This window comes from Caloenas nicobarica, chromosome 17 (genome assembly GCF_036013445.1).
Source record: "Caloenas nicobarica isolate bCalNic1 chromosome 17, bCalNic1.hap1, whole genome shotgun sequence".
Taxonomy (NCBI): domain Eukaryota; kingdom Metazoa; phylum Chordata; class Aves; order Columbiformes; family Columbidae; genus Caloenas; species Caloenas nicobarica.
The window spans coordinates 3,997,840-4,024,899 of NC_088261.1; the positions used below are offsets into that span (position 1 = coordinate 3,997,840).

At 61.6% G+C, this 27,060-nt stretch overlaps 2 protein-coding genes across 3 annotated transcripts in view; one reads left to right on the top strand and one right to left on the bottom strand.

Annotated features, from left to right (window-relative positions):
• ABR (ABR activator of RhoGEF and GTPase) overlaps positions 1–21,924 on the bottom strand; it is a 39,968-nt gene extending 18,044 nt beyond the window's left edge. Inside the window, exons 1-5 of one of the 2 annotated variants that reach the window (XM_065646816.1) lie at positions 21,827–21,924; positions 7,338–7,522; positions 2,299–2,403; positions 1,440–1,625; positions 624–731 (exon numbers count right to left, since the gene is read on the bottom strand). In XM_065646816.1, the coding sequence (XP_065502888.1) occupies positions 624–731; positions 1,440–1,625; positions 2,299–2,403; positions 7,338–7,445 (507 nt within the window). In that variant the 5' untranslated portion in view covers positions 7,446–7,522; positions 21,827–21,924. Of the gene's footprint in view, positions 1–623; positions 732–1,439; positions 1,626–2,298; positions 2,404–4,167; positions 4,643–7,337; positions 7,523–21,826 lie in introns of those variants that run through there. The other variant, XM_065646817.1, reaches the window with a different exon arrangement.
• A 4,241-nt stretch (positions 21,925–26,165) lies between these two features.
• On the top strand, positions 26,166–26,918 carry BHLHA9 (basic helix-loop-helix family member a9). Its single transcript, XM_065647400.1, has one exon. The coding sequence runs from the start codon at positions 26,166–26,168 to the stop codon at positions 26,916–26,918; it is 753 nt and encodes a 250-aa protein (XP_065503472.1).
• The last annotated feature ends 142 nt before the right edge of the window (positions 26,919–27,060 follow it).

A 27,060-nucleotide genomic window follows, 5' to 3' on the forward strand; every position in this document is an offset into this window, starting at 1 on the left:
TCTCCCCCCAGCTGCAGCCCCGCCAGGTTGGAGGCCACACATGGGTGCTGGGGTGGAGGTGTGGGCTGCACAGGCTGCTGCCTGGCTGGGAGCAGCTCTGGCTGTACCCAGCAGCCAGGATGCAGTGGATCTGTGGGGCACCCTGGAGCAGGACCCCCAGCCCCACAGCAGCCCTGGGAGGCTGCTGGTCCCACCAAGCTAAACAGCCTGCACTGTGGAGGGGCTGGGGGGAGCAGGGAGCTGGGCTGCAGCCACCGAGGTCCCTGTTTCTATAGGGGAGCCAAACCTGGAGATGCAGCCAGCAAGAGATGAGCCACAGGTACCCAGCACCCAGACTCACTGGATGGGGTGAGTGGGTGCAGGCTGCTCTGCACCCCAGAAATGATGGCAGTGAGGGCTGAGCCTGACCTGAGCTTACGTGAGGTGGCAGAGAAAGCCCACAACACCCAGAGACCATGACCCTCCAGCACAGCCGCCGATGTCCCACCCAGGGACAGTCCCCAAGAGTCCCCAGGGCAGGGAGAGAATCTCCACGGGGCACACATGGTTGGCTCAGCCATGGGGACGATGTTCTCTGCCCTGTGCTGGGACAGCCCAGACATGGCAGCCCTGTCCCAGCTTACCTCTGAGATCTTCTGGAATTGGTAGTTGCTCTGGCTGCACTTCTCCGCGGTTTCCAGTGCGATTTTGTAGTTATCCACAAAGGCCTTGTAGACCCCCAGCTGGCTGGCCTGCGGGGAGCAGGGGTTAGCCAGGCACCCACCGGGATGCTTAAGCCCCCGCACAGTACAAGGGGCCAGGCAGCCACCAAGATGACAGGGGGAGGACAGTGGGGCAGGATGGTGGGGCTCCTGCCCAGCCCTATGACCCCACAACCTCCAAAATCCAGCAGAGATCCAAGGTGTGTCCAGACAGGAAGGGCTGAAGCTACAGCCACGTCTCAACACCCTTTGACTTGCTCTCTCCTCTGCTCCTCTCCGCACGGCCGCGGCACCCAGGGGCACAGTCCGTGCTACCATAGCAAGTCCAAAGCAGCAGCAGGACCTGGAGCATGATCCTGAAAAGCCACCACAGCAGTGACATCCCACCTCTCCCCTGAGGGTCACCCATGTGCCCAGGCTCCTGCCAGCCCCGTGGCAAAGCCGCACCACGCAACTCCAGCCAAAACCCTGCCATGGTTGCACCCAGGACCCGCCAGCCATGGGCATCTCCCCTGCAGCAGAGGGCACAGAGGCTGCACTAACTCGCATCCCAGGTCAGGAGGGCTCGGGCAGGCAGCAGCGGCTGCTGCAGGGAGGGATGCAATGAGTCCCACAGCCACTGGTAAGCACGTGGCAGGGCATGAGCCATGCCACGGGGCTGAGCCCCACAGCACGATGCTCCATCTCCCTGGTCCTCCTCCTCTTCCAAGCAGAGCAAGCCCCAGGGAAGGTGCGTACCAGCTTCTGGAAGAGGTGGCCCATGGTGACGTTGCTGTCCCACTGCTGCACTTTCGGGCACAGGCTGTCATAGAACTCTTTGTGGATCTCATAGATGTCCTGGATCTTGTAGAAAATCGTCTCAATCTGCTGGAGGGTGAGGACAGGCTGCGACGTAGTGGCTGTGGCCTTCAGTGGCTTCATAGGCTGCCGAAGGAGAAGGGAGAACATTGAAGATTAGGGCTGGGAGGGGAAGTGACCCCAAGACTCCTCTGGTCCCACATCGGGGCTCGTGGCAGCCTGGAGCTGCATCCCGCAGGCAGCCCTGCAACCGCACCACAGGCAGCAGTGGCTGATGGCTGCCTCCTCCGTGGAGCCTGGGGACACTGGGGACAAAGGGGATCTGAGCTGCCCAGGATGGGTCCTGACCAGCAGCTGGACCAAGGGGCCACTTCCAACTCATACGTCCCCGCAGACTTCCCCGTCTGTGGTGGTGGTGACCCCTGCATTGTGCAACAGTGTCTCCACCATGAGGGCCAGCGGGTCTGCAAGAGGAACTGGAGCTATAAATACCTCCCCACCAGGGACAGTGGCAGCAGGGGAAGGCCAGACGGGGATGGATGGGCCAGAGCAAGGCTGGGTCTGGCATTGCTGCTGCTGCTTTACTTCCACCCCGGTAGTGCCCGGGCCAGACCTGACCAGAGGAGGGTGTCCAGGAAGAAATTACTCCACTCATCCATCCACCCATTCGCTCCCGCATCCAACCGTCCACCTATCCACCCACCCAACCACCCATTCATCCACCCACCCAACCACCCTTCCATCCCTCCCTGCTGGGGGACATCCCTGGGTGGGTGCCTGGCCTGGGGACTGTGCTCACCAACAAGAGGGCCTCCAGCTGGTTGATGTAGATCTCCTCGCTGGCCAGGAAACCAGAGAGCACCAGCTTCCGCATCTCCAGACCTTTGCCAGCATCTCGCTCGCCCTGTGCAACACGGGAAGGAGCCAGGCTGAGCCAACAAGTGGCACAGGAGGAGACTCCTCATCCCACCGGCCCATCCCCAGGATCCGCGCATGGGCACGTGTCCCTGCCAGCATCAGAGAAGCTCCACAGTCAGGGCCAGGCATGTGCCCGCTGCGTGGCACAGCCAGGCTGGAGCCAGCTGGGAAGCCACGGGCTGCGCTGGCTTTGCTCCCCTCCCTGCTCCCGGCTGGCCAGCAGCCCGGCACTGCTGGCGGCACTCCAGGGTGGCGTGCGGCACGGCAGGACTCTCCCAGGGCAGAGTCCAGAGGCACCCGGTGAAATCATGCCTGGCGGCGGACGGTGCTGCCATGTGATCCAGCACCACCCTCTTCCCCAGTCGAAGTTTTCCCAGGGAAGTGCCACCCCAGCGGTCCCTGCCCGGTGGCACTGGGGCAGGTCTGGGGCTGTGTGGGGGCACTCCAAGCTGCTGGCAGCTCAGCCCATGCCCACGTCTGCTGCAGCACTGGAGCTCCGGTGGCATGGCCCTCGTGGCAGGGAGATGGGTGATGCATGGCTGAGCTTGGGGGCTCTGGGACCCACCAGTGAGGCTCTGCCAGCACCCAAGCATGGGCACCCCAGCCCCAGGACCACCTCGAACACCTGGTGTGCCTTGGCCTCCCCACTTAATAAAAAAAAATCCCAGTCAGGAGCTAGGCTTTGCCGCCCAGACCAGGACCAAGCAAAGCCATAAGGACATCAATTGCTCTGGGCAATAAGCCCCTCAGGACAGTTTGGAGGTCCTGCCTCACCCCTGACTGCCCCGCCAGCCCCAAACGTTGTGTCTGGCAGTTGCAAACACCCAGGGGTGCATGGCCACGGGGTGGGCATGGCTACAGGTCAGTATCTCCCCATCCCACCCTGGTGTCTGCCAACCGAGGTGCCCACCCTGGGGCTCCCCACCAGGCTGCACCTGGCCAGGCCACGGTGACCAGCATGGCAGGGGGGTGCGCGGGGTGGGGAAGCAGTTTTGTGCACTGGGAGCTCGCGGGCTTTTTGCCACCGATTAGTCACGGGCTCTTCCTGCTTCCCCCAGCCTGGGCCCTGCGCAGGAGCTGGGGAGATAAGGGGCCAGTCTGTGCCCACAGCGACCCACAGGGACGATGCCAGCTGGACCACCGGGACCCAGAGGAGCAACCCTAAAGAAGGGTCTGGTGACCACCCCGTGCAGGAGACCCCAGGGAGAGCGGGGCCAGAGCCCTCCTCCAGCCCCGTGCCAGCGCCTGGGGGGGAACCCAGGGACCCCCAGTAAGGTGGGTGAGAGAAGGGTGCTGGGCTGTGCCTGCCAGCACAGGGGTCCCCCAGGGCTGCCCCCCAGCACTGCAGTTGCTGGTGGCCATACAGTGGGACAGTGGCAGATAGTGGTTCAACCCCTTCCTGAGCAACTGGCACCGGCTCTACTGAGCCACACAACCCCCCTGCAGCAACAAGCGTGGCCCCCACTTCCCCGTGGGAGGAAAGCTGGGTGTTCACCACAAGCACGCACTGAGCCCTCTGCACCCGATGGCTGGAGCAGCCCTGTTCCGTGCCCCCAGCCACAGGCAGTCCCGGGGGGCCAGCAGGGCTGCAGTGATGCTCCTGCTGCCTCCTCGGCTCTGCCCCCCATCAGCATCCACCGCACCAACCCAGGAGCTGCTCCAAGACCCAAGTGTCATCAGCACCAGCAAGATGCCCCTCGTCCCCCCCACCCACCACCCACCGCGGGAGCGGGGTGCCCCTGCCGCCCACCTTCTCGCCGGCCGAGAACGGAGACCCGGGGCTGGTGGGGGTTCCTGGCTCTGAGTCATCTTCATCCTCCAGCACTTTATCCAGGTACCCTATGGCCTCCTCTTCCTCCTCCATGGCCAGCTGGGCAGTGGGGGGCAGAAGGGACCCCACAAGGCTCCAGGCGAGGGGCTCACACGGCCAAGCTGGCCTGGCCTGACTCGGCCCTGGCCACCGGCCACCACTGTGGGATGAAAGGAGCCATTATGGGATCCCCGGTGCTCCCGCCTGTCCCAGCTCCGGCCCTCGGCCCCGGCGTCCCGCCCGCAGAGCCAGGCGCTCCCGGGGCGGCGGCACAACCGCCTCCGAGCGGCGGCGGTGACAACTCTGGGGTCACCAGCGGTGGGACAAGAGGGACAGCCTGGCTCTCCCCTGGCCTCCGCTCACTCCAGGGGGGCCGCCGGTGGTGGAGGGCCGCTGCCCGCCGCCCTGCGCCCCAGCCAGCCCCGCCGCTCCGCCCTGCGCGCTCGCTACAGGAAATGCATCTCTTGGCGATGGAGGTGGGGCTGCTCCGCCGGCGGCCTGTGGTCGAGGCTGGGGCGGCAGCAGCCGCCTTCCCCGAGCAGGCTTCCCCAACGTGGGCAGAGATGCCCAGCGAGACCCATGGGGAGGGGTCCCCTGGCCCCATCAGACCCCTGTGCTCTCCCCCAGCAGAGCAGCCAGTAACAGGGGAGCAACCATCCCGCCTGCTGTGGCCCCCTGGTCCTCCCGTGTCCCACGAGCAGGCAGAGAGCTGGACCACAGGGGCTGCCACCAGCAAGAAGTGACCTCGGAGGGCAGCAGCATCACCAGGTCCCATAAGGGGACCTGGCTCTGCACCCCGAGAAGGGTTCTGGACCTCTCTCTGCCCCAGAGGGGACTCAGGGCAGGGTAATGCAGCTGAGACACACGCCTTCCCGCAGCATCTGCCTGCATCCCGCAGGGATCAGCGCTGGCACCTCAACACTGCCCCGGTCCAAACACAACCCCGGGGAGCGGGGAGCAGAGACACGAGCAGTGGCATGATGCCTGCAAGTGGACATCGTAGGGCTTGGTGAATGGGGCAAGAACGGGCTGGAGGAGGGGACACTAACGCAAGAGCTGTTTCAGCAGTTTCCCCCTGCTCCTCGGTGGCAAAAGGGGAACCAGAGGCTGCACACGCTCTGCCCGCAGGAGCCAGCTCTCCCCCCCATGCCTGTCCAAGCCTGGAACAAAATCCTGCTGCAAGAAGTGGGCAGGGACACAGACACAGGGACTTTCCAGAGCCCATGTCCAGCCCTGTGTCTATGCCACAGCTCGAGCTTTGCTAAGAGAAGCCTGTGCCAGGGCAGCAGGACCATGCCCACCACAGTCAGGTCATCAGAGCAGGGAATGCCACCTGCAGTGCCAAACCCAGCAGCATCCGAGCAGGGGCTGAGCCACCCCCCCACACCACGACCATGGTGTTCATGCTTCCCAGGCAGGAGAGGGACAGATGGGCTGAGTCTGCACCCAGTGGCAAGAAGAGATGACCCACCAGAAACCTCCTCCAGCTCCCAGGCTGGGAGGTGACACCTCCAAAAGGCAGTGACAATGGTCCTGCCTGACCAGAGAAGAGCGATGGGGTGAGCCCAGCACCCCGTGGCACCAGCCACAGCAGGACCCACACACAAGCCCATTGCTCATCACAAGGGTAAACGATGATGCTCCGCTAAGCCTTGGCACAAGTGGCTGCAGATAAAGAGATGGAGACAGAGCTGACGCTGAGCTCTAACACTTCCCAATCCTGTTAGTGCCAACCGAACCAGCTTCACCGCCCGCCTCCAGCCCCAGCACACTTTGCCAGCCCCAAGGGCACTGCTTTGCCAGCATCCCCCACAGTCTCCCCAAAACCCCACTTCCCCAGGGCCACCCTCTGCTGTCCCTGCCAGCCCCCAGGGACAGCGCCCATCGCTCACAGCACATCCATCGCCAAACCCCACTGCCAAACCCCGGCACTGGGACGTCAGGGCTGGGGCTCGCAGGGCTGTGCCCAATGTCACGCTTGGGGACAAGAGGCCCGGAGCACAGGTGGCTTGGACCCAGCTCGGGGACAGGGTCCTTGGTGCAGGAGGGTGGCAGAGGGCCGGCAGTCCTCCTCCCTCCCCAGGGATCGCTGCTGTGCTGGGTGCCAGGAGGAGGATGCTGCGCAGCCCTGGGGAGGAAGCCACACCTCTCGCCTCCTCTGCCTCAGCATCCGGGTTAAGGACTTAACTCTTGCCACGACAAAAACCTTCACGTTTCCCAGCCCGGCCTCCCCCGGCCAAACCCCAGCCCCCAGTGGGATCCCAGCAGCTCCCCCAGGCCGGGCAGCAGCAGGTGCTGGGGGAGCTCCCCTGGGGCCAGGCGGATACTCCCCAGAGCAGCCCCGAGTCCTGTGCTGGGGGTCAGAGGCACCCACTGTGCTGCCAAGAGCCCGCTGGTCCAGGGCGCACGCCGGGGATGGCAGCCCCGATGTCCTCAGCAACAGGGATGGCAGCTCAAACGCCCCCGGGGATAGGTGTTGCACCGACCCCGGGCTTTAGGAAAACTTTTATTCTGGAAAAAAATATTTTTTCCCTTTGGTTTCCCATCCCGCAACTCTCCAAGCATCTCTCCCGTAACACATCCTGGATAAACCCCAAGGGTTTCCCGACGATGCCCTCGGAAGAGCGGAGGGAAAGAAGTGGTTAAATCTAAGTTTCCCAGAAGAGGCGGGGGACAAGGTGTCCCCTCCAGCTGGCAGCTCATCGCCAAGTGCCGCTAGATGGAGCCGGCAGCCCGGTGAAGCGGCTGCGCCCTGTCCCCAAGGGCTCCCGGGAGCAGGGGACCCCGGGAACCCCCGCTTCCCAGCAAGCCCGGCTGGGCTCCAGCACCTGGACCCCGCTCCTTGACCAGCCCATGCAGCCCTGGCTCTGCCACCGGCCTGGCACAACGGGGCAGGGACACAACGTGTCCCACAGACATGGCACCCTCACCAACAGCAGCACGACAGGGTGCGGCTCCTCGGAACCCGGAGAGCCACGGCCAGCAGGGTGCCAGAGGACAAGCCCCCCAGGTCACAGCAGCACCAGAGCACTGCTGACACACCGAGCTGGGCACCTGCAGCCCCGGCTTCGACCGCACCCGGTGCAGATCTCCACATCCCAAGCACCTACCCCTGTGCCGAGGCCATCGGTGGGTGTGGGCGAGACGCCATCCCCGCTCTCCTGGCCACGGGCGCTGAGCTGGGGGGACATGGTGGGTGACTCGTCGATGTAGGGCATGGTTTCCGAGCCCTCCGGCAGCGCCTTGGGCTCCTCATTGCCCTCGGCATCGTACTCATCCACACCATAGTTGAAGTCTGTCAGGGGAAGAGAGGGTGGTGGTGAGCATCCAGGCAGTGGCACAGCCGAGGGTCACCGCATGGCACACCACAACTGCCCCAGCCCACGGTTACCTGCGGGTGACTGACCCTGTGTCCGATATCTGGGACTACGCAAGGACACGGAGGCTCGCACCGGCCCCGCTGGCCTCAGCTACCTGCTTTCTGCCTGCCCTGGCGAGCAGGCAGGGCATCACGCAGAGCATCCTCGGCCCGCGGGGCAGTCTCTGCTCGACACACTTCCCTATATTTGCATAATTAACAGCACCGAGAGGCCATGGGCCTCATCTGCGCAGGGACAGCTGCTCTGCCAGACGCCCTGGCCGCACGCGAGCGGCTCTGCCGTGCCTGCCCGGCAGCCACGCTCCCCTTGCCATCCCCGGGGAGAGATGGAGCCAGACTGGCAGCCACAGCCACCGTCCTCCCCACTTTCCTATATCCGTCCTCCTTGGAGCGTGGGAAAGGGTGCCAGGACGCCTGGGTCCGCAGCCTGGAGGACAGTGCCACCTCCATGGAAGAAGGGGGATGGCAGCAGCTCCACGGCAGGTGGGCAGCTTGGGCCACACTGAGCAGGCAGAAGGGGTCCACTTTTCCCCCCAGCGCAGGATGAGGCCACAGCTACACCACACCAGCACCCATTTTTGGATGCCCCACATCGTCCCCCTCATCGGCCATGGCCCAAAGGAAGTGATTTTGGGGAGCTGGAGCCCCGAGTGGAAGTGGGCAGGCCCCGGGGTCTGCAACGGGTCCCTGGGGCGCAGCGGGGGACCAGGGTACATCCTAACCTGTTACCATGGAAACGGCAGCGGCTCGGTGGCGGCGGGAAGAGGCGGCTGCAGCAGCCCCAAGATGCTGACAAAGGGGAGGGGGAAGGGAGCCCGGCTGCAGCAGGGGTGGCCACAGGGTGCAGCTGGCACCCCTCACCCAGGAGGCACCAAGACACTGTCAGATACCCCAGCCAAAACCGGGCACGTGGGGATGGAGCAGCCATCCCAGACCAAACCCTGCGCTGCTGCCACTTCGTCCCCCCACGGCCCTGCCACCCCAGCTAAGGACTCCCCTGACTCCCGCCAACACCACTCAACACATTAATATTGCATTTGGCTTCATACTAAGAGTGGATAAATCTTTAAATCAAAGAGCACTGCAAAGCCTGCCAGGCTGAGAGCGCTGTTTGTGCTGGTGGGAGATATGGGGGGGTCCCATCGTGCATCTGGGGAGAGCCCTGACACAGGCCAGATGCATTCTGACTCTGCCAGGACACCACAGCCCCTCTCAGACTTTGCTTCATTAGCAATTAACAGCTAATAACCATCCCTCAGAGGCTGGGGTCCCACCCTCACCAGGCCACCGCAGCCCCCATTCAACCCAGGAGCTGACTGGGAATGAAAGAGCTGGATGGGCAGAGACGGGGGAGCCCAGAGCTCTCCCTGGTCCTCGGCTTCCAGGGAAAGGGGAGCCCTGGCTCTAACCTGTCCTACCTCCTCGCAGTGGGATGTCCCTTTTCCCTCCTGCGTTTGAGAGGTCCCAGCTGGGATGTCTCCAGCGTGGGCCAGGAGCAAGGCAGCATTAGCACTGGTGTCCCCCCATGATGGCCACTGGGACACCCGTGCCACACAGCTCCCCTGAGCCCACCCAGCCAGGCACCATCTCCAGGCTGGGAATGGCCTGGAAAAACCCAAACTCCTCACCCAAGCACCCTTCCTTCCCCATCAGCCAGGCAGGTCTAAGGGGAAGCCAAGGCAGCAGAGAGGGGACAAAGCTGGCTGTCTCCACCAGGCACACCAACTCGGAGGCCATCAGGCTTCCCCTGCACCAAGGCCAAAGTTTGCAGGTCCAGGCTTAACCATGGGCACTCAATGTTGTCACCCAGAGCGGCACTGGGACTGCGAGAGACCTGAGAAGCTGGGCTGCGGCAGCTCGGTGGCAAGGTAACGAGGAACACAGCTTTAATGAGGTGGCTGGGGACCCTGGGAGGTGACACCCGCAGCAGTGCAGGGAAGAAGCAGCATCGATAGCACGGAAGGGGAAGGGACTGGCCTGTGGGGATGCAGGAACAACCTGCCCCTCATACATCCATTGCTCCCAGTTGGAGCAGACCTACATCCCAGTCCCAGACCCAAGCTGGGGATGAGACCTCCAGGCAGTGCCCCAACAGGCACAAAGAGAGAGGGACTCTACCTTGCCCACAGGAGGGGCGACAGAGATGCGTCCCCATGGCTCCAGCTGTGCCACTCATAGATGTGCCCCCATGGCTCCAGCTGTGCCACTCATAGATGTGCGGTATTTACAGGGCTCTCAGCTGGGGATGCCAGGCAGAACGACCCCCCCAGCATCCCCAGCAGTGAGGGAACTAAGCACCACCAAGCAGCCAGAACGGGCGAGGGGGACATTGCTGGGTGAGGGGACATGGAGGGGCTGGCCCCTGCGCCTCCCTGCCTGTGGGGTGCTCCCGACACCCAAGTCGGCCCAAACCAAGCACCTCCCTCCTTCCCCCACAGCTGCATTGCCCCTGCAGCCTATTCCTGTGACCGTGCCAAAACCCAGAGCTATTTTTGCTCTCGTTTTTTAGCAGCAGTGGAAATCCTCCTGTTCCATCCCAGGCACTGGGACTGAGGGGAGGGGAGCATCCTGGCCCAGGGGAGCCACTCTGGGGACAAGGACACCCTGGCCTGAAGCAGCCTTGTAACCCCAGCTCCCACATGCAGCCCTGTAGCCCTGAGCTGGATCTGGCTCCACAACACACCAAGGAGGGGCACCCATGGGATGCTGACCCCCACGAGGGCAGGGGTCCTGGGAGCTGGCACATGGTCCCCGGAGGGTGACAGAGCCAGGAACGCATCCCCATGGGGGATTATTTTCCCCAGAAAAATAACATTTCTGCTATGTCACATCTTCCCAGATCTGACCTAGGCTAATCCCAGCATGATGGTTCCCAAGAGGGAACACGGCTACGGGCAGTGGCTGGCTCCTGCCCAGCTTGGGCGGGTGACCACACAGTCACAGCAGCTCAGGGTGGCATTTTCTTCACTTTCCAGCTGGGTGTGTGCTGCTGCCACACACCCGGTAGCATGTCAGTACACCCCAATGCTTGCCTGTCCCATCCCACCAATGGAAGAAGCCCAGCATCTGCACAGAGCCTGCAAGGTTTGGAGGAAACACCTCGGTTTCCCTGTGCATGGGTGAAAATTCACCATGACAACACGGATGCGTGAGCTGGCCTCAGACCTGCCTCCGCGGGCCTCCTCCAAAGAGTGGCTCAACACAAACAGCATCTCCTCCACGCCGCCACCGCCACTTTTCTCCAGCATGACGAAGGCTGGACTCTTCCTCGCATCCCCCAAAACATGAATATGTCAAGCAGCACCCCCTGTGCCTCTCCCCTCCACAGTGAGGGTGGCTGGAACAGGCTTCGGGATGGCAGAGCCATTGTTTTGCAGAGATGCCAAGGCTGGGAAGGGGGGTGCAGAGGCTGGGGCTGGATGTGGCCTCGGGGCTCCAGCCCAGCCCACTGCACAAGCCATGCCAGACCCCAGGATTGCTGCCGCCGGATGCGGCCTCTGCCTGCAGGTGTTGGATGCTTTGGGCTAGAAAACTTTGGGAGGCTCAGCCATCTACAATGTGTCCCCCACAATCCCCTCTCCCTCCAGGGCACAGCCGATGCCAGATCTGTGCAGGGGGCACCGTGTCCCCTTCTCTGGAGCATCCCACCTTCCCACACGCTCATGCCAAATCTTGCTGCCCCACAAATGCCAGGCTCTGAGCTCAACACCGCATCCCAAAATCCACTGCCGGGGTGCCCATGCAGCTCAGCACTCCCCCAAGATGAACAACAGAGACACCGCGACCGAGCCCCCCCATCCCCCTAGCTGTGTCCCTGGCTCCCTTGGCTGCTGCTGAGACTGGGACCAGCACAGCTCCAGGGCTTGTTCCTCCCTGCTGCCCATCCATGGGACAGGAGGGGTTCGCACCCCCTGTGCTGCTGCAGGACGCCCCCATCCCCACCGGCTGCCAGCCCCAGGAACCAGCGCTGCGTTGCCACAGCATCCTCGGCGCAGTGCCTCGGAGCTTGCTGCAAAAATCACGGCTCGGGGTGAGGAGCCTTCCCATGGCCACAGAGACACAGGGATGAGACCTGGGGCAGAAAGCGCCCACGTCCCCAAGGAGCCCCATGGGCAGAACCATCTGTCAGGCTGCTCCAGCCCCACTGAGCCCCACAGCACTGGGGTCACAAGTCACCCATCCCACTCATGCAGCCCCTCCGGAGTGGGCAGCAGGTCCCCAGAGCCTGGGGGGTGCCGGATCGACTCCAGCCAGTGCTGCCCTGTCACTGGGGTGTGCAGGATGCTCAGAGAGGGGAGCGCAACCTCCTGCCAGCATCGCCTGCCCCCTGCCTGGGCTGGGCTCAGCCCAGGAGCCCCCCGGCACTGGATCCCGGGCACAGCATCCCTCCCCAGCGCGACGCAGCGTTACACAACAGGTAAGGAAGGGACCCCCCACCCCGGCCCCCCCCGGCCCCCCAGCCCAGGGCACGTACTGCTGTAGAGGGTGTCGATCCAGGAGAGCCGCGGCAGGCCGCGGTGGCTCAGCGGCTCCATGCTCGGGAGGGCTACGCCAGCTCTCAGCCCCGCCAGCCCGCTCGCATCTCACAACAAAGGCAGCGGGTGAGGGCGGGAGGCGGGGGACGCAGGCCCAGACGGGGGCTGGATGGGAGAGCGGGGCACGGCCGCCTGCCTGGGCACACAGCGGCTTTTCTGCCAGGGGTGCCCAGGGAAGGAGGTGCTGCCTGGCAATGGCAGCGTCCCGCCTCCCGCCCCTGCCTCGCCGGGGGGAGCCGAGCTCAGCATCCCCACACACGCAGCCACACGGACCCTCTGCAGGGGTCTGGGGACCAGGGAGGAGGAGGAGGGGACAGTGGTGGCACAGGGAAATTTGGCTGCGCCCCCAAAACACCTCAAGGAGAGTTGGGGGAAAGGAGGAGCCCGGCTCCATCACCCTTTCCACCATGGTCTTGTCCCCTTCCTATGACCCAGGGATGCTGTGTCCCCTCCCCAGCAAAACCTCACCAGCTCCTCAAACCACTACGGCTGAAGGCACAGGCTCCTCCTGGCCCTGCTCCCATGGGAGGAACCAGGACCCCCAGGAGCTGCCTTGCCCCAAACAACTGGGGCTGGCAGAGCAGGGCGTGAGCAGGCAGGGGTTAAACCACCCTCCCCAGCTGCATGTAGCCAAAGGAAATATTAAGTGCCAGAGTCATCAACCTCAATATGTCAGGGCACCAGCCAAGCGTTCAAGTGCAGAGGCTGCCCTCGTTCAGCCTGTGCCGGCACCGCTGCCCCGTCCCTGTGGTGTGGGCAGCATCCCCTGCCCGTACCCTTGGATGCATCCCCACGGGCTCAGCCTGAACCAGGCACCGGGGCCAGATGGGAACCGGGCAGGAGGGATAACGTTCCACTGGGCACAAGGGAAAGGTAGAGCCACTGGAGCATGAAGTGCCAGGATGCGGGTGGCACTGGCAACCGCCCTGGCTGGGAAACCTGAGGGGAGCCTGCTGAGGTGCAGCCACCACCTGAACCCCACTCCCAGGGACGTCCACACTGGGCTCAGACACAGCTGGTACATTTTGGGAGAGCACAGCAATGCCAAGGCTGTGGTTCGGCATGGCTGGGGCACATGGAGCCGCAGACACTGGGCATCCAGGGTGAGGAGCCATGGCTGCCGCTGGCACAGCCGTGCCTCCCTGGGGGGGCTGTATCCAGCCCCGGTGCGGTGAGGACCCGTCGCCCGCACAGGTTCTGAGTCATCAGACTCTGAGTCAGCAGCACAGGGTGCAACACCCCAGCTGCCATTTCACATGGTTGCCTGCCCCATTCCTGGCTATTTTCAGGAGCCAAGCGCACCCCCCCAGCCACTCCACAGGATGCTGCTGGGCATCATCACCCCAGCACTGCCCAGTGCTGACACTCCCCTTGTCCCCACACCATCAGCACGGGCAGTGCCAGCCCTGCCCAAGCGTGTTCGCGGTGCGACAGTGTTCGCCGGTCTCTGTCACCCACCAACTCTCCCATTCGCTGCTGCCCAGACTCCAGCTCGGTACCACGGCCTGACTCCACTCCATCCTTTACAGGTCCCAATGGAGTGTCCCCCTCATCCTCCATGGCCAAACCTCGTGCCCCTGCAGCATCAGGCCCTGCCGACCGGCACAGCGAGCTGCCAGGAAGGCGACAGCGGTTGGGCTGAGCACATCAGCCCTGTTCACAGCAGGAAACCGCGCTCCGCTCGCACCTCGGGGAGCACCGCAGCAGCACCAGCAGCTGTAGCAGCAGCAGCAGCACAAGGTGCAGCCGCTCCCCCTCTGGCACGGTGCCTACAGAGCCATGGGTGCAGCAAGCAGCCCCCCAGGGTGGCCAGTTTTCCATACGCAGCTCTCTGTGTGCACACAGGGGTTTTTTCACGTTTCCCCCAGCAGGACACACTCCCTGGTTGCTCCTGCCCATGGCACCAGCCTCTCCACACCACCATGCAAACCCCGCTTTGCATATCTTCCTCTTTATCCAAGGCAGGGCATGAGCTGAGCACTTGGAGGAGCCACCCACGGGCCACCAGACCCTCATGAGCCCTCCTGCAGCTGGACACCTCCAGCATGACACCACTCAGCAGGCACGGGCAGTGCCAAGGCCCAAGAGAACCAGGCAGCCAAGTGCCCTGGAGCCCGGCTGGGCAGGGGTCCTACAAAGCCTCCCCAAGCACCCAGATGCCCAAACCAGAGCCACCCATGTGCTGCACCTGACAGGCCATATCTGGTTGCACACACCGATCTGGGCAAATTTCCTTGCACAGCCTGGACAAAACAGCCCCACCAAACTACTGGACTCTGTTTTTACTTTCGTTCTCATGCTTTTTTCACCTTTGGACAAACAACAACAAAACTCCAAAACCTGCAAAGCAACTGAACCTCCCTCCTTTCCCCAGGGCTGGGGGGAGCACTTGCCCACCCACACCCAGGCAGCCGCCACCCTGCAGCATCACAGAATGGCTGGGCTTGGAAGGGACGTCTGGAGATCATCTAGTCCAACCCACCTGCTAAAGTAGGTTCACCCGCAGTGACGCAGAGCAGCCCTGGGTGAGAAGATGCCGCCAACCACGTTCTCCACCTCCTCAACCGCCCCCAGCACAGCTCCAGCTGGGAGCATCCCTGTGGCGAGAGTCGAAAGCCAACTCCTGCAGTTCCTCCCTGCCACTGGCGGCCCCACGCAGCCTGCCTGGTGTCTGTCTGTCTGCCTGGCATCTGCCCAGCCCCTGCTCGCCAGCCCACGCATCGCTATTTCTGGACTCTTGTGCAAGAGGCTTCTCCAGCCACAGCCACACGAGCCTCAGCGCTTGCCCAGGGCTGGGCTGGGGCTGCTGGTGACCACCTGGGACTGGGGCTACTGGTGAGCACCCTGGGCTTGCAGCAGCCAGAGAGCAGCTCTGGAGCCACTTGCACCTCCAACGCCAGCATGGGGCAAAGGAGATGTTTTCCTGGGGGAGAGGGTGGTTTGGGGGCACCACACAAGTGGCAGCATTAGACAAGGACTGAGAGAGCAGTCAGAGTCCTTTGGTTGGAGAGGTGAAGCCCAGATGTCCTGGAGCTGTGGCAGGGACACAGCCAGGGCTGCAGAGCCCAGGGCTGCAGCGGGAGATGCGGCCAAGAGCCTGGCTACGCGAGCTCCTCCCGTGCCCGCTCTGCTGGGCTCTCTGGGAGGTCTGGGCTGTCCCTCCCTGGTGCACAGCAGCAGCTGTTCCCTTGCCAGAGGTTGCAGAGGAGGAAAAGAGGAACAAATGAAAATGTTTCTACCCTCCCAACCAAGAAACACAGCAGATCCTTCCTGCTGGATGTCCTGAACATGCTGCTCCTAAGTCCAACTCAGTGTTAAACTTTTCCCCTAGCATTGCTCTCCTGCAGGACAAAAACCCCCAGGTCTGCGCTGCATCGACCCCAAGCTCTGCTGGCAGCCCCAGGGCATGGCTGAGAGGTGCCCGGAGCACAGGGCAGCTGCTCAGAACCTCCTGCCCTCGGGGAGCCAAGTAGAGCACCAGAGCCGGGCATGTCCCCCCAGCAAGTGTGGGGAGCAGGGCAGAGAGCCAGCCACAGCAGCAACACCTCAGCAACACCAGGGAAGGAAAGAAAGGTGGCGGCTGCTCACAGGAAAAAGCCTCTAATATCAGATTAAGGCCTGGCCTAGCTATCGCAGTGCATCTCTCTTCTGAGAGGGATGAGATCGCAGCCGTATCCGCCAGCGCCGCAGTCCCAGTGCCAGCTCTGCCAAGGCGGCTCGGCCAGGTTTGCTTCCTGCTGCAGGACTTGCAAAGGAGAAGGAAGAGGTGTTGGTTCATAGCGTCGGAACAAAAACCGCCCATGGCAGAAAGCCCTGGCCTGAGCATAAACGTCTGCCTATCTGCCAAATCTTCAAACAATCCCTGAACTTTGCAGCTGGGACTTATCTCAGGGCAGATCTGCAGAAGGTCCTTCGGGATTCTGCGTGGGCTAGCCAGGCTCTGCTTCCCAGCTACAGCCAAGAAGTGTTGCTGCTACTGCTCTACATATGCAAATTATCCTGCTTAGCAAACACTGATAAAGTAACTAGCGTTGGGAAAGCCAAGTCTATTTGAAGATGTCTCGTGGGGATGCAGCCAGATCCGTGTGTTGCCTCTGGCTGCTCAGACCTGGTCGCGCTCGTGGCGGCTGCTCTGGCCGACCTCCGCGGGAGAGAACACCCAGCAATGCCACGAACCAGGGGCAGAGGTGCCATTTTCCCAGGATGGGTGCACACTTTAGTGAGCTGCCTTGGCTAAACCAGGCTCCCCTCTCTAACCCAAGGGAATATTGTTCCCCTGTCAGCATGGGGAAAGTGTCTGCCTCTGTTCATGGCTGCAGGGCTGGCCCTGGAGAACACACAGCAGAGCCGTTCGCTGGGATGCCAAACGGCAGCATCACTGGCCATGCTGGGCAGCAAGGAAGGAGGAACCACCCGAACAAAGAGCCCGCTGCACAGAAGTGTCCTTCCAGGGAAGAAAAAAAAAAAAAAAAAAAAACAACACCAAAAAACCCTTCATCCCCAAACAAAACCACAAACAGATTTCAATAGACTTACAATGCAAATGTATTCAGGCCCCAGAAGGCACTTCTGGCTGTAGCCACCAAATGAGGGCTCCGCGCGTGCCCTGCTGCTGCTACCAGGGACCACCAAGCACCCCACAACCAGCCACTGCTGCACCGAGCCCGAAGGGGCCACCTCTGAGCCAAAGTGACACAGCCACGGGCACCGAAAGGGGAACTGCATTCCCTCCTTCCCTTCTGCAGCTCTGGGGCAGCCTACGCAGCCCAGCGCTGCTGCTCGTGGCCTGAACGCTGCTGAGCTGGGGGAGCTCAGCATTGTCTCTGCGCCAAATGCCACCGGGCAAATACCCGCCCCAGACAAACACCCAGCCAGCAGGAGTGGAGAGCACACAGGGACGTGCAAGGGATGCTGCTGCATCTCTGAGCCAACAAGAGCCGGCACCACAGCCATGCTGGGGGAGAGGAGGAAGCTGGGAACGCTCACACCAATTTTGAGGATCTGGTTGGGAGGAGGTGCAGGTTCATGATGCTGGGCAACAGCCAGATTCCCACTGCAACCACACTTCGCTGATGTGAGAGTGGGTGAAAGCCGGGTGAAAGCCAGACCAGCCACAGCAGCTTGCCAGAAGCACAGATGTGCTCACCGAGGCCGGTTCACTTACCACTCCCCTGCCGGTGAGAGGGACAGGGACCCCAACCCCACTGCGTGTCCATCCTCTCGCCATTCGCAGGGTGCCAGCTCCAGGATGGGGCATTTCTCCACCCAGCAGATGCTGCGGCCGCTGCCAGCTCTGCCCTGGAGCAGAGACCTCGGTGGTGCCCACGGGCAGAGCTGGTCCCAGGTTTCTCCTTTGCTCTTCCAGCTCCTGTACAAGCCCTCCACTATTTGCCCATCACAGAGAAGTTACTCCAGCCACCAGCAATTACTGCTCTTACTTAAAAGCCTTGCTTTTAGACAGCAACTGTTCTATTATACTCAAAGGCTTTTCAACCTCGCGAACTTTTGCATTTATTTATGATTTTCTTTAACAGTGCCAACCTGCCCCAGCATTAACCCTTCAGTCCTCAGCTCGGGCAGCACAGCTCTCTGGGGAGGCAGCTCCACATCATGCAGGGGTTGTTGTCACGCTGCCATCAGGGGAGTTCGTGAAGAAATGCCACCTCCCAAAACACCACCAGGCCCCAGAGCAGATGGAGACGGTTCAAAGGTCCCCAGCAGGCACACACACACACATGCTGTGGTTTTGTTCTCCCCTAAGCAGACAAAATTAAACACAGCAGATCTGCCTGGCCTTCCCCAGCCAGAAGAAGAACCTGCAGCATCCTCAGAGCCAAATAAGTACTTTCCGACAGTGGGGAAAAAAAATAAAGAAGTAAAAAACAAAAACAAAAACCAGGACACAGAGGAGGTTGATGCGGTCTCAGGAAGGGACAAGTCCCACTCATGCACCTCCCCACTTCGGGATCGCCGCTCCTTCGCCTCTTGCATGCCTTGACCTACCTCAGACAGAAAGAGACACACCGGGATAAACTCTGGACTTTACTCACTATTTTCTATTCTTTTGCTGGGGCTTTATGGGATTTTTTTCAAGAAATAGACCAGGAACCAGCAGGGTCCAAGGGTGGCTCAGGACAGAAGGACAGAGTCCTGCCCACAGCACTGCTGCGCCACAAAGGAGATTCTCCAGGACAGAGATGCCACTTCTGCAGGATCATGTATCTGCCAGCAGTAGCACAAGCTGAAAGCAGGGACGGAGCAGAAAAAACAAGTCCTGCCTTTACCCAAGTCACACCAGGAGCCCGCGGTATGATACCCACGGTGATCCAGCCCCACACCGGGTGCACGGGGACGAGTCCACCGATGCCCTGAGGACTCCAGATGCCCCAGGGTCCCACCCCCTTTGGTGCACACACCGACACCACCCTTTGAGGCAGGGACCCCACTGCTGCCCGCAGCCTCCCTTCCCATCTCCTGAGGTACCAGCAGTGTGGCGGGGCGAGCAGAAGAGCCCGCGTGACTCCAGGATCTTTCCATGACAGAAACTGTAATTCCAGCTAAACAGAGAGCTGGGGATTTCATTTATGGCACAGCTCTCAGCCACAGCATCCTGCCATAACCAGATAAACCAGCCAACCCCATCACGGACTATTCCAGCTATGTCAGTGCTCCCCACCCCAGAGCTCGTGTCTCCGGGACACAAGGTGCTCCATAGGGCAGGCTGGAGGGTCCCGAACCCAGCAGCCTTCCACAGGAGCTTCAGGAGCTCCCATAGCATCCCAGCTCCACGGCAAAGCCAGCGTCTTTCTCAACTTCCCAAGGGCAAAGCAGGGAAACCCAACACCGAGTTCGTTCCACTTCTGTGTGCGCTACCTGGCTACACGAAGCATCAACATCTCACTCCTCCCGGTCACCAGCACAGTCATCCCCCACCCGCTCAGCTCACCCTTTCCTTGTGGGTACCAACCCACAGCACCAGAACCTTCACCACAAACTTGTGCCATGGCAAAAGGGAAGGGATGGAGGCAGCACCCAGCCAAAGCACCGCTGCACCCCAACCACCTCCCAGCGCAGCCCCGTGCATACTCAGCTGTGAGGCCAGCTGCGTGTTTAGCCACAGGGACAGGTGACGGCCGAGATGAAGGGAATTTTAGTCCTTTCCACGCTTCGTTTTAGCCATCTGCTCGCTGACACTCAGATTTTGTTGGTCCCGGATGAGCTGGCACAGGCGTTATCTCAGATGCCAGGATCATGTATCTGGCTGTCATACGCGCTGCTCTCATGCAATAGCTGCAAACAGGGGCATTTTGCAGGTTTCTTTGCTTTAAATCAGATTAATCACAAGCTGCTTAAAGGAAGCCACTGTCTTTCTCTGGTAATTCTCATAAAGATAATATTCAACATGCCTTCGTTTGCTGTCCAGATAATGCTGCCATAGGTTATGGTGAAATGGCTGGGGACTGATCACATTCAGCCACAGCACTGTTAAGCTCCAAAATTCATGTTGAAATACTGAGGGACCTCAGACAGAGCAGCATGACCGAATTACACACCACCCGAACTGCTGGTGGGAGAAGGAAACAGCAACACAGTTAGGAATTTTTAATTGTATGTGAAAAAAATAAAGAGAAGCAAGAAGAAAACAATGGGAGCACTAAGTTAGCAAACCGTCCAGAGAAAAGGGGATCCAGGCAACAACCGCACGTGTTTTACTGTACTCTCAAATTCTGCTTTTAAATGTCAGTGCCGTCAGTGCACACAGGCGCCCTTATAACGTGCAACAAAGAAAAGTGCTGATGCTCGGGAAGGGCTTGGGACAAGGCTGGGGAGAGCTCATCGCCATCAGCCGACCTCCGCACAGAGCCCGGCCATGCCATGGGGCGAGGAGCTGGCTGCTCGGTGGAGGGGATGCTGCCTCCTCGGATGAGCGCAGGAGCTGGGGACCATGATGGAAACCCGTTTGGGGAAGGAGGAGGAGAAGGAGGAAGAGGTCACATTTAATCCCAGCAGACACAACACTGGATTTCAAGGTCTTGCCCAAAAGATTCACCCTGACTGGCTGCAAAGGTCTTGGTCCAGCCACCTCGAAGCACAGCACCGTGGCTGGAGGACCCCTCCTGATTACAACGCCGCAACCCTGTGCTCCAGGGAAGCTCCTTCAATGAGGCCGGACCGAGAGAGCCTTGCACAATCCTGAGTGTTTGGAAACATTCAGGAGCATTACCCAGATGTAAATAAAATGCAAGATCCGAGTGCAAGATTTGCGCTTGGTCACTTTGACACACTCAAGCCTACTCGGCTGCTGAGCAGCTCTCCAAAAACCACAATGGGTGCCCACTGATGGGGAGCTGGAGAGGGGCTTGGGGTCACTCTTTTAGGTGACAAATGGAACACTCTCGGTCCTTGCCATGGGGCTGGGAGCAGGCTCCCATGTTCCCACTGACCGCAGAGGGGCAGAAACACATGTGTGAGCGAACCTGGCATGGAGACAACACCCAAAGCAGCCATGTAGTTTGGATGTTTCACCTCCAGGCAGCTTGGGAAGGTGAAACCGAAATAGAGCTGTTCCCTGGCCCTGTGGACTAATGCAATAAATATAAATTACGCTAAATATTAAGCACGGTTCAACATCAGAGTGCTTGCTAGCCAGACAATCTTAAACCAGCACGATACGGCCTTGGGGAAAAACCGCCACCCCAGACAATTGAGCAAGAACAAAATTAACTCAAGTCAGCTGCAGAATTAGCAGCATAAAAAGTGACATTCCTCAGCTGTCAGGACTCTGTTTGAACCGGGATTAAAGCTGATGCAATAACAACTTCCAGGCCGCTGGAAGTAGGGCAGCGTGACGGGTGACAGCGCTAGCTGGCTGCGCCTTCAGCGCCACAAAACGAGTTGCAAAATAATATTGTCTTCGATCCACCCAGAGAACCACTCTGAGACACCTCAGCACTCTGGCATGCTTCTGCTCAGGAGTTCTCCATGAGAGATCACAGGGTGTCACCCAAGCACAGGTGTCCCAGCGAGCCAGGCCACACCCAGAGGAAGTGACTCTCCTGCAGTGTCCCAGCCCCAGAGGTGGCTCCTGGGCCAGCGGCACATCACCAAGATCCACATGCAGGGGACTGGCCAGCCACCCACACTCCTCACATGCCCGACGACGGGGTCTTGGCACAGGCTGCGCTCAGAAGTGGTACAGGGATGAGACAGGGGCTTGGGGTGACCTTAGTGGTGGGATGGGGACAGCACGGGGGCTGGGGGTGGCATTAGCTCTTTGATGGGGATGGCACAAGGGCTTGGGGCAGCCTCAGCCATGTGATGGCATGGCTTGTCCCTGGTTGTGTGATGGGGACAGCCTGGGGAGACCAGTAGATCCTCTGCCACACCATGGCACAGGGTGCACGGACTGTGTGACAGGGATGGCACAGGGGCTCGGGATGGCCTTAGCAGCAGCATGGCATGGGGTATGGGTGCCTTTGACTGTGCCATGGACATGGCACAGCAGCTCAGGATGGCCAGCATGAGGGCTGGCAGTGCCCTCGGCCACGGGATGCCCTTGACCGTGAAACGGGGAGAGCACAGGGGCTGGGGACACCCTCGTCGATCCTGTGGGATGCCCTGGGACGCGGGATGGGGACGGCTCCCCCTCGGCCGTGCCGTGGCCCGGGACCCCCGCGGCACCCACCTGCCGAGGACGCGTCCTCCGCGTCGGAGCTGCCGCCGCTGCCTCCCTCCGGGGAGCTGCCCTCGGGGCCGCCGGTGGGGCTCGGCGGCGGGCGGGGGGCGGCGGCTAGGGCCGGCGGCGGTGGCGGGGGAACTCGGGCCAGCGCCGCCTCCAGGTAGCCCACCTTGAAGCGCTCCTCGGCCAGCGCCCGCTGCAGGCGGCGCAGGTGGCGGCGGCAGCGCTCCAGCTCCCGCTCCATGGCCCGGACCGAGCCCAGCTCCATGCGGGGCGCCGGTTCCCCCGGGAACTCCGCCTGCCAGTGCCGGGCGAAGTCCGCCCGGGCCGCCTCGCCCGCCGCCATCCCCCCGCCCCGGCCCGAAGTTTCCCCCCTGCGCCGCCGCCGCCGCCTTCCGCCCCCCGCCGCTGCCGCGGGGCCTGACGTCGGGGCCCGCCCCCGGCCCGCCCCGCCTCGGCACGGCCCCGCCGGGGCGGGGAGCAGCGCGGCCACCGCCCCCCCCGGCTCGGCTGCGGCTGCCGGCCCGGTGGAGGGAGAGGCCGGGGCACCTGCGCCCGGTAGCTCCGCCGCTGCCGCTCGCTCCCCGGGGAGCAGCGCAAGAGCTCCCTTGGCTTCAAATGTGACGGACGTTGGGAGCCCGAGCGGGGTGCGGGGGGGGGGGGTGTTGTATTCCCGGCTGTTTGGACCTTCGGTTCCTCCATCCCGATTTCTGGGTCTCCCTGGAGGAGCTGCAGGACGTGGCCCAGAGGATGCTGTGCAGACGAGCAAGCGTATGGTGCCGGCAGCGTTAGAGCAGTTAACAAAACGACAGCTAATGGCACAAACGATCCCACGCGCTGCAAGAAATTGGCCCCCGAGCCAGAACAACTGAGCCTTGAAGGCGTGAGGTGGCTCCTGTGCCACCGAGCTGCTGTGCCCCCAGCTAGTGTGTGCCCCGGCCTTTGCTATGGAGCTCTGCCCGTCTCCTGGCCATTCTCATCCTCAGGCCAGTGACGCTCTGCCTGCCCTGTCGGTCTCAGAACGGATGGACCATTCCCACCAGATGTAGGGACAGGCAAACACTCCTGCGGTGGGTGACTAAGGCCTACGTAAGGCTTTTTGCCCGCTCTATGCCACAACACGTGTGCCCACTGTGTTTAAGCTGCCAGGGAAGCGCATTCACTCTTGCCTCCCGCAATGGTGATTTCCAACCCCATGCCCTGGGTGGGGTCAGCTGTTCCCTTGTGCCATGGGAGATGCTGGGGTGCAGGACCTCGAGGGGTACTGGAGGCAGTGGCTGTGTGGCTGCGGGGAGCTGCCTTCCCCCTCCTTCCCCCAGGGCCCTCGCTGTGGCTGGCTGTGGATGACTCACAAGACTGTCCCTTGTGCCACCTGGCCATGTCCCAGCAGGAACAAAGCACCCTATTTATTTACCCACGGGGCCCAGGCAGTGTCGCAACAACCACCTCCTCCTTCCTCTCCATCAGCACCCGAGAGCAGGGGGCTGCACAGGGGTGGGCACCTCCCTGCGTGCCAGTCCCTAGCTCTGCTGCCAGGGGGCCACTGTGGGCTCCCTCTCTGTGGTCTCTCTTCAGCAAAGCTGTGCTTCTCAGTGCAGCCTTGATGGATGGTGCTGGGACACTGCCAGGAGCCAGGCAGCCTCCCCAGCCTGTGCCACCTCACCATCAGGATTTCCTCTCCAGTGAGGGCTGTGCTCCTAAATGGCCCCAGTAGCTCTCAACTGGAAGCAGCAGCAGTTTGGGAATGCTGGATGGATGGAGGAGGGAGGCGGCCAGTCGGGGGCCCTTTGCAGGAGCTGCAGCCCCTACTCAGCAGCAGTGTTAGGAGCAAAGATACACAAAACATGGGGCAAAGACACCCAAAACACTCCTCAGGGCTGTGGGACCCATGAGAGCTGTGAGGATGCTGCCCAGGATGGGCAGGTGCCCAGCAATCATCAGTGCCCTACGTCCCATGCAACACATGCTGGAGAGGTGGGGTATCCCCGGGGGTCAAACCCTTTCGTGGAGGCTGAGAAGGAGGAGTGGGGGTGCCATGAGTGGCCTGATTTATGCATGGCGACAGATAATTACAGCTCTTTCATCATCTGTCAGGCAGACAGGCCCAGCAGAGCCTTACAACACATTTCTGGCTCCCTGTCTCAGCCCATAAATCTTTCCAGCACACCGCGATAAATCAGCAGGGGCCAAGGGAGCAGGGCCAGGGTGGGCGTTCCTCCTGGCCTCCCACCCTGTAATGGGCACCTAGATAGGAAGCATCCAGGACAAGGTGGGGACAGCCCAGCGGGATACACTAATTACAGGCGGCAGGTGGCATCCTCTGACCCATGATTTATGGTCTCATCTTGCCCGCTTCCAAGAGCTGGGGCTGGATCCCTGCAGGGCCAGTGCTGCCCAGAGCCGAGATGCTGGGAGTCCCCAGCAGCGCTACCCATGCAGCTCCCGGGGGCTGCGGGCAGGATGGGGCAGCGGGCTCTGCCCTGCCTGGTGGGCTCCTGGAAGCTGCTGCCTGCCCTCTGCCCTCATCGCTGCCCAAGCATCGCCCCGGCTGGGACACAGGGCTGTGCCCAGGTCAGCAACGTCTGCATCTGCTCCGTACTGCATCTCCTGACCTCCCACACTAGCAAAAATGTCCTCGCAACAGGGATTCGTCCTGCTTAGCTGGGCTTTGGACAGGTGTGTCTCTAAGTGGGCCTGGTGTGCCCATCCTGAAGCATCCCAAAGAGCCTCTTGCTCCTGAGCAGAGCTCACTTTGTAAATCAGTGGCTGGTGGAGCATCTGCTCCTGTGCAGAGCAAGACTGGGTGGCCAGAAGGCTGCAGGGGAGAACAAGAGGGCCATAGTGAGCACAGGTGAGTGCTCAAGAATATTTGTAAGCTTCACCTTCCTTTGAAGTCCTGCTGCCTGGTCCTCCCCTCTCCCTGAGGCCCTGGCTCCTGATTTATTGGGTTCCTGCAGCAGAGGCACCTAAATTAGCCCTGACATCAAAGAGCCAAAAACCGAGAAGGGCAATAGACAAATAACCCCCCACTAATTGTAGCTATTGATCAAACATGAGATGGGACAATCAGATAGGAAGAGATGGCTCAAGGCGGGGGCCATGTTCTCTGGGGCTCTGCTTTTGCACCAGCCACCCCAACAATTTGTCAGACCCACTCCTGGGCCATTTTTCAACATGTTACTGCTTGCACAGGAAGTTATTTGGTGACTTCTCGCTAATGAAGTGATGGGCAAACACACATGGCAGCCCCGTGCTGCTCGGAGGACAGAGACCTGGCCTTCCTGCAGCCTCCGCACCTGGCAAGTCCCTCTGTCCCACCAGCCTGGGGATGCAGAGAACAAGCAGCTGCTTTCAGCATCATCTTCCCAGAGTAAGTGCTGGGCAGGCCCAGCAGCAGCAGCCCAGACAGTTCTGCCCCCCGGGGCTCCCCGCTGCTGGGAAGGGACAGGAAGGCTCTGGAGGCAGGTAGCACTTTAGCTGTTTTATCACCTGCCCCAGTCCCCCCTGCCACATTCCTGCTTCCTGCTCTGCAGGGCAGAGGCGTGCCAAGCCCCCGCATTCCTCCGCTGGCTCCCGGGGGGGCTCCCGCCCAGGCACCCACTGACCTCCCTGCCCACCGGTGCTCCCAGCTCACCGGGTGCAGCCCTGAGTTGCTGTCTCGAAGACAAATCAGTGCTCCAGCCCTGTTCTTCAGGCAGGAGTCATTTTGTATTCTCCTGCACCCAAGCACAAGGCTCACTGCTTTCCTCAGCAACCTCGTCACTCCATGCCTCAGTTTCCTCTGGCTGGGAAATAAAAGAAATGCTGCAGCACCAGTGACTGTGGGTGAGCAGAGCCCAAGCCCTGCAGCAGGGTGGTGATGCCCCGTGGGGCTGTGCCCCATGGCACCATAGAAAAACCCAGGGATGACCTGGCCCAGGCTGAGCCGCCAGCCTGCCCAGTGGAGAAGAGGGCAGAGCAGCATGGGGGACTCCTGCAGTGACCAAACTCTTAGCAGAGACTAAAGCACCCACTGCACTGTGTGCTTGGTGGAGGTGCTTCTCCCTCCCTCGGGCCAGTGAGCATCCCACCGCAAGCTCTGGGCACCCCAGCACCAGCACCCTACGCTCCAGCCCAGCACCGTGCTGAGGAGCACCCCTGCAGGCAGAGGCCAGGCAGGGCTCGCCGTGCGCCTCTCAGCAGGCAGCGCACCTGCAGGCAGGTGAGGAGGGTCGGGAAGGAGCCACGTGACGAGCCCCACCATGGGGTTTTTAGAGGCATCTGCGTGTCCCTGGGGGAGTGTCTCCCACACCTCACAGGAGGCAGGGCCGCAGCAGCACCTCTCCCGCTCCCCCTCACCACAGCCATGTCCGGAGCAGCCATAGGAAAAGGCACAGCACCAGAACTCGACAGCTCAGAAGAGAAGCTGGAACGGGGGGCTGCACCCCAGGCGTGCTATGGGCAGGGTCTGTGGGTCTCCCATGGGAGGGAAGCAGCCACCTGTCTGGGGGACACTGAAGGGATGAAGGTGAGGAAGAGGAGCAGGCCGGTGCGCTCCAAGGCAAGGAGGATGGCTGCCAATGTCAGAGAGCGCAAGAGGATCCTGGACTACAACCAAGCCTTCAACGCTCTGCGGCTGGCCCTTAAACACGACCTCGGTGGCAAAAGGCTTTCCAAAATCGCTACCCTTCGGCGAGCCATCAACAGGATCACAGCTCTGTCCTTGTCCCTGCATGGCGCTGGGCGCTGCTGGCCCTGTGCCCACTCCGAGTGCCGTGGCCGGGCTGGGGTCCCTGTGCGGGAGCCAGGGATGAAGACCAGCCACCTCCAGTTCCCCTGGGAGCCCGGCTGTGCAGGTGCTGCCGGCTCACAGCGCTGCCCTCCGTCCCCTCTCTACACCACATTTTCCCCTGAGAAGCAGTTCCAGCACTACGAGAGCCCAAAGGAGGATCGCTCCATGCCCAGCCCTGCCTATTGCTCCAGCGGGACCCAGCACCCCGGGCTCCGAGGCCAGCAGAGATACATGGGCAGCCTGCGAGATGCCCTGGCTGGAGCGGTTCCCTGGCAGCTGGGCTATTGCCAGAGCTGGGGACACCAGCAGTGCCTCCCCATCCACTGACCTGCAGGGCTGGGGCGGCAAGACGGTGCCGGGAAGGTAATGCATCTGCGGGACTAATGGGGGGAGCAGGAAGGGAATGTTGCGCGAGAGAGAAGCGCTGTGGGATGCAGAGCTCAGTTGTGAGACCCCAACATGCCGTACG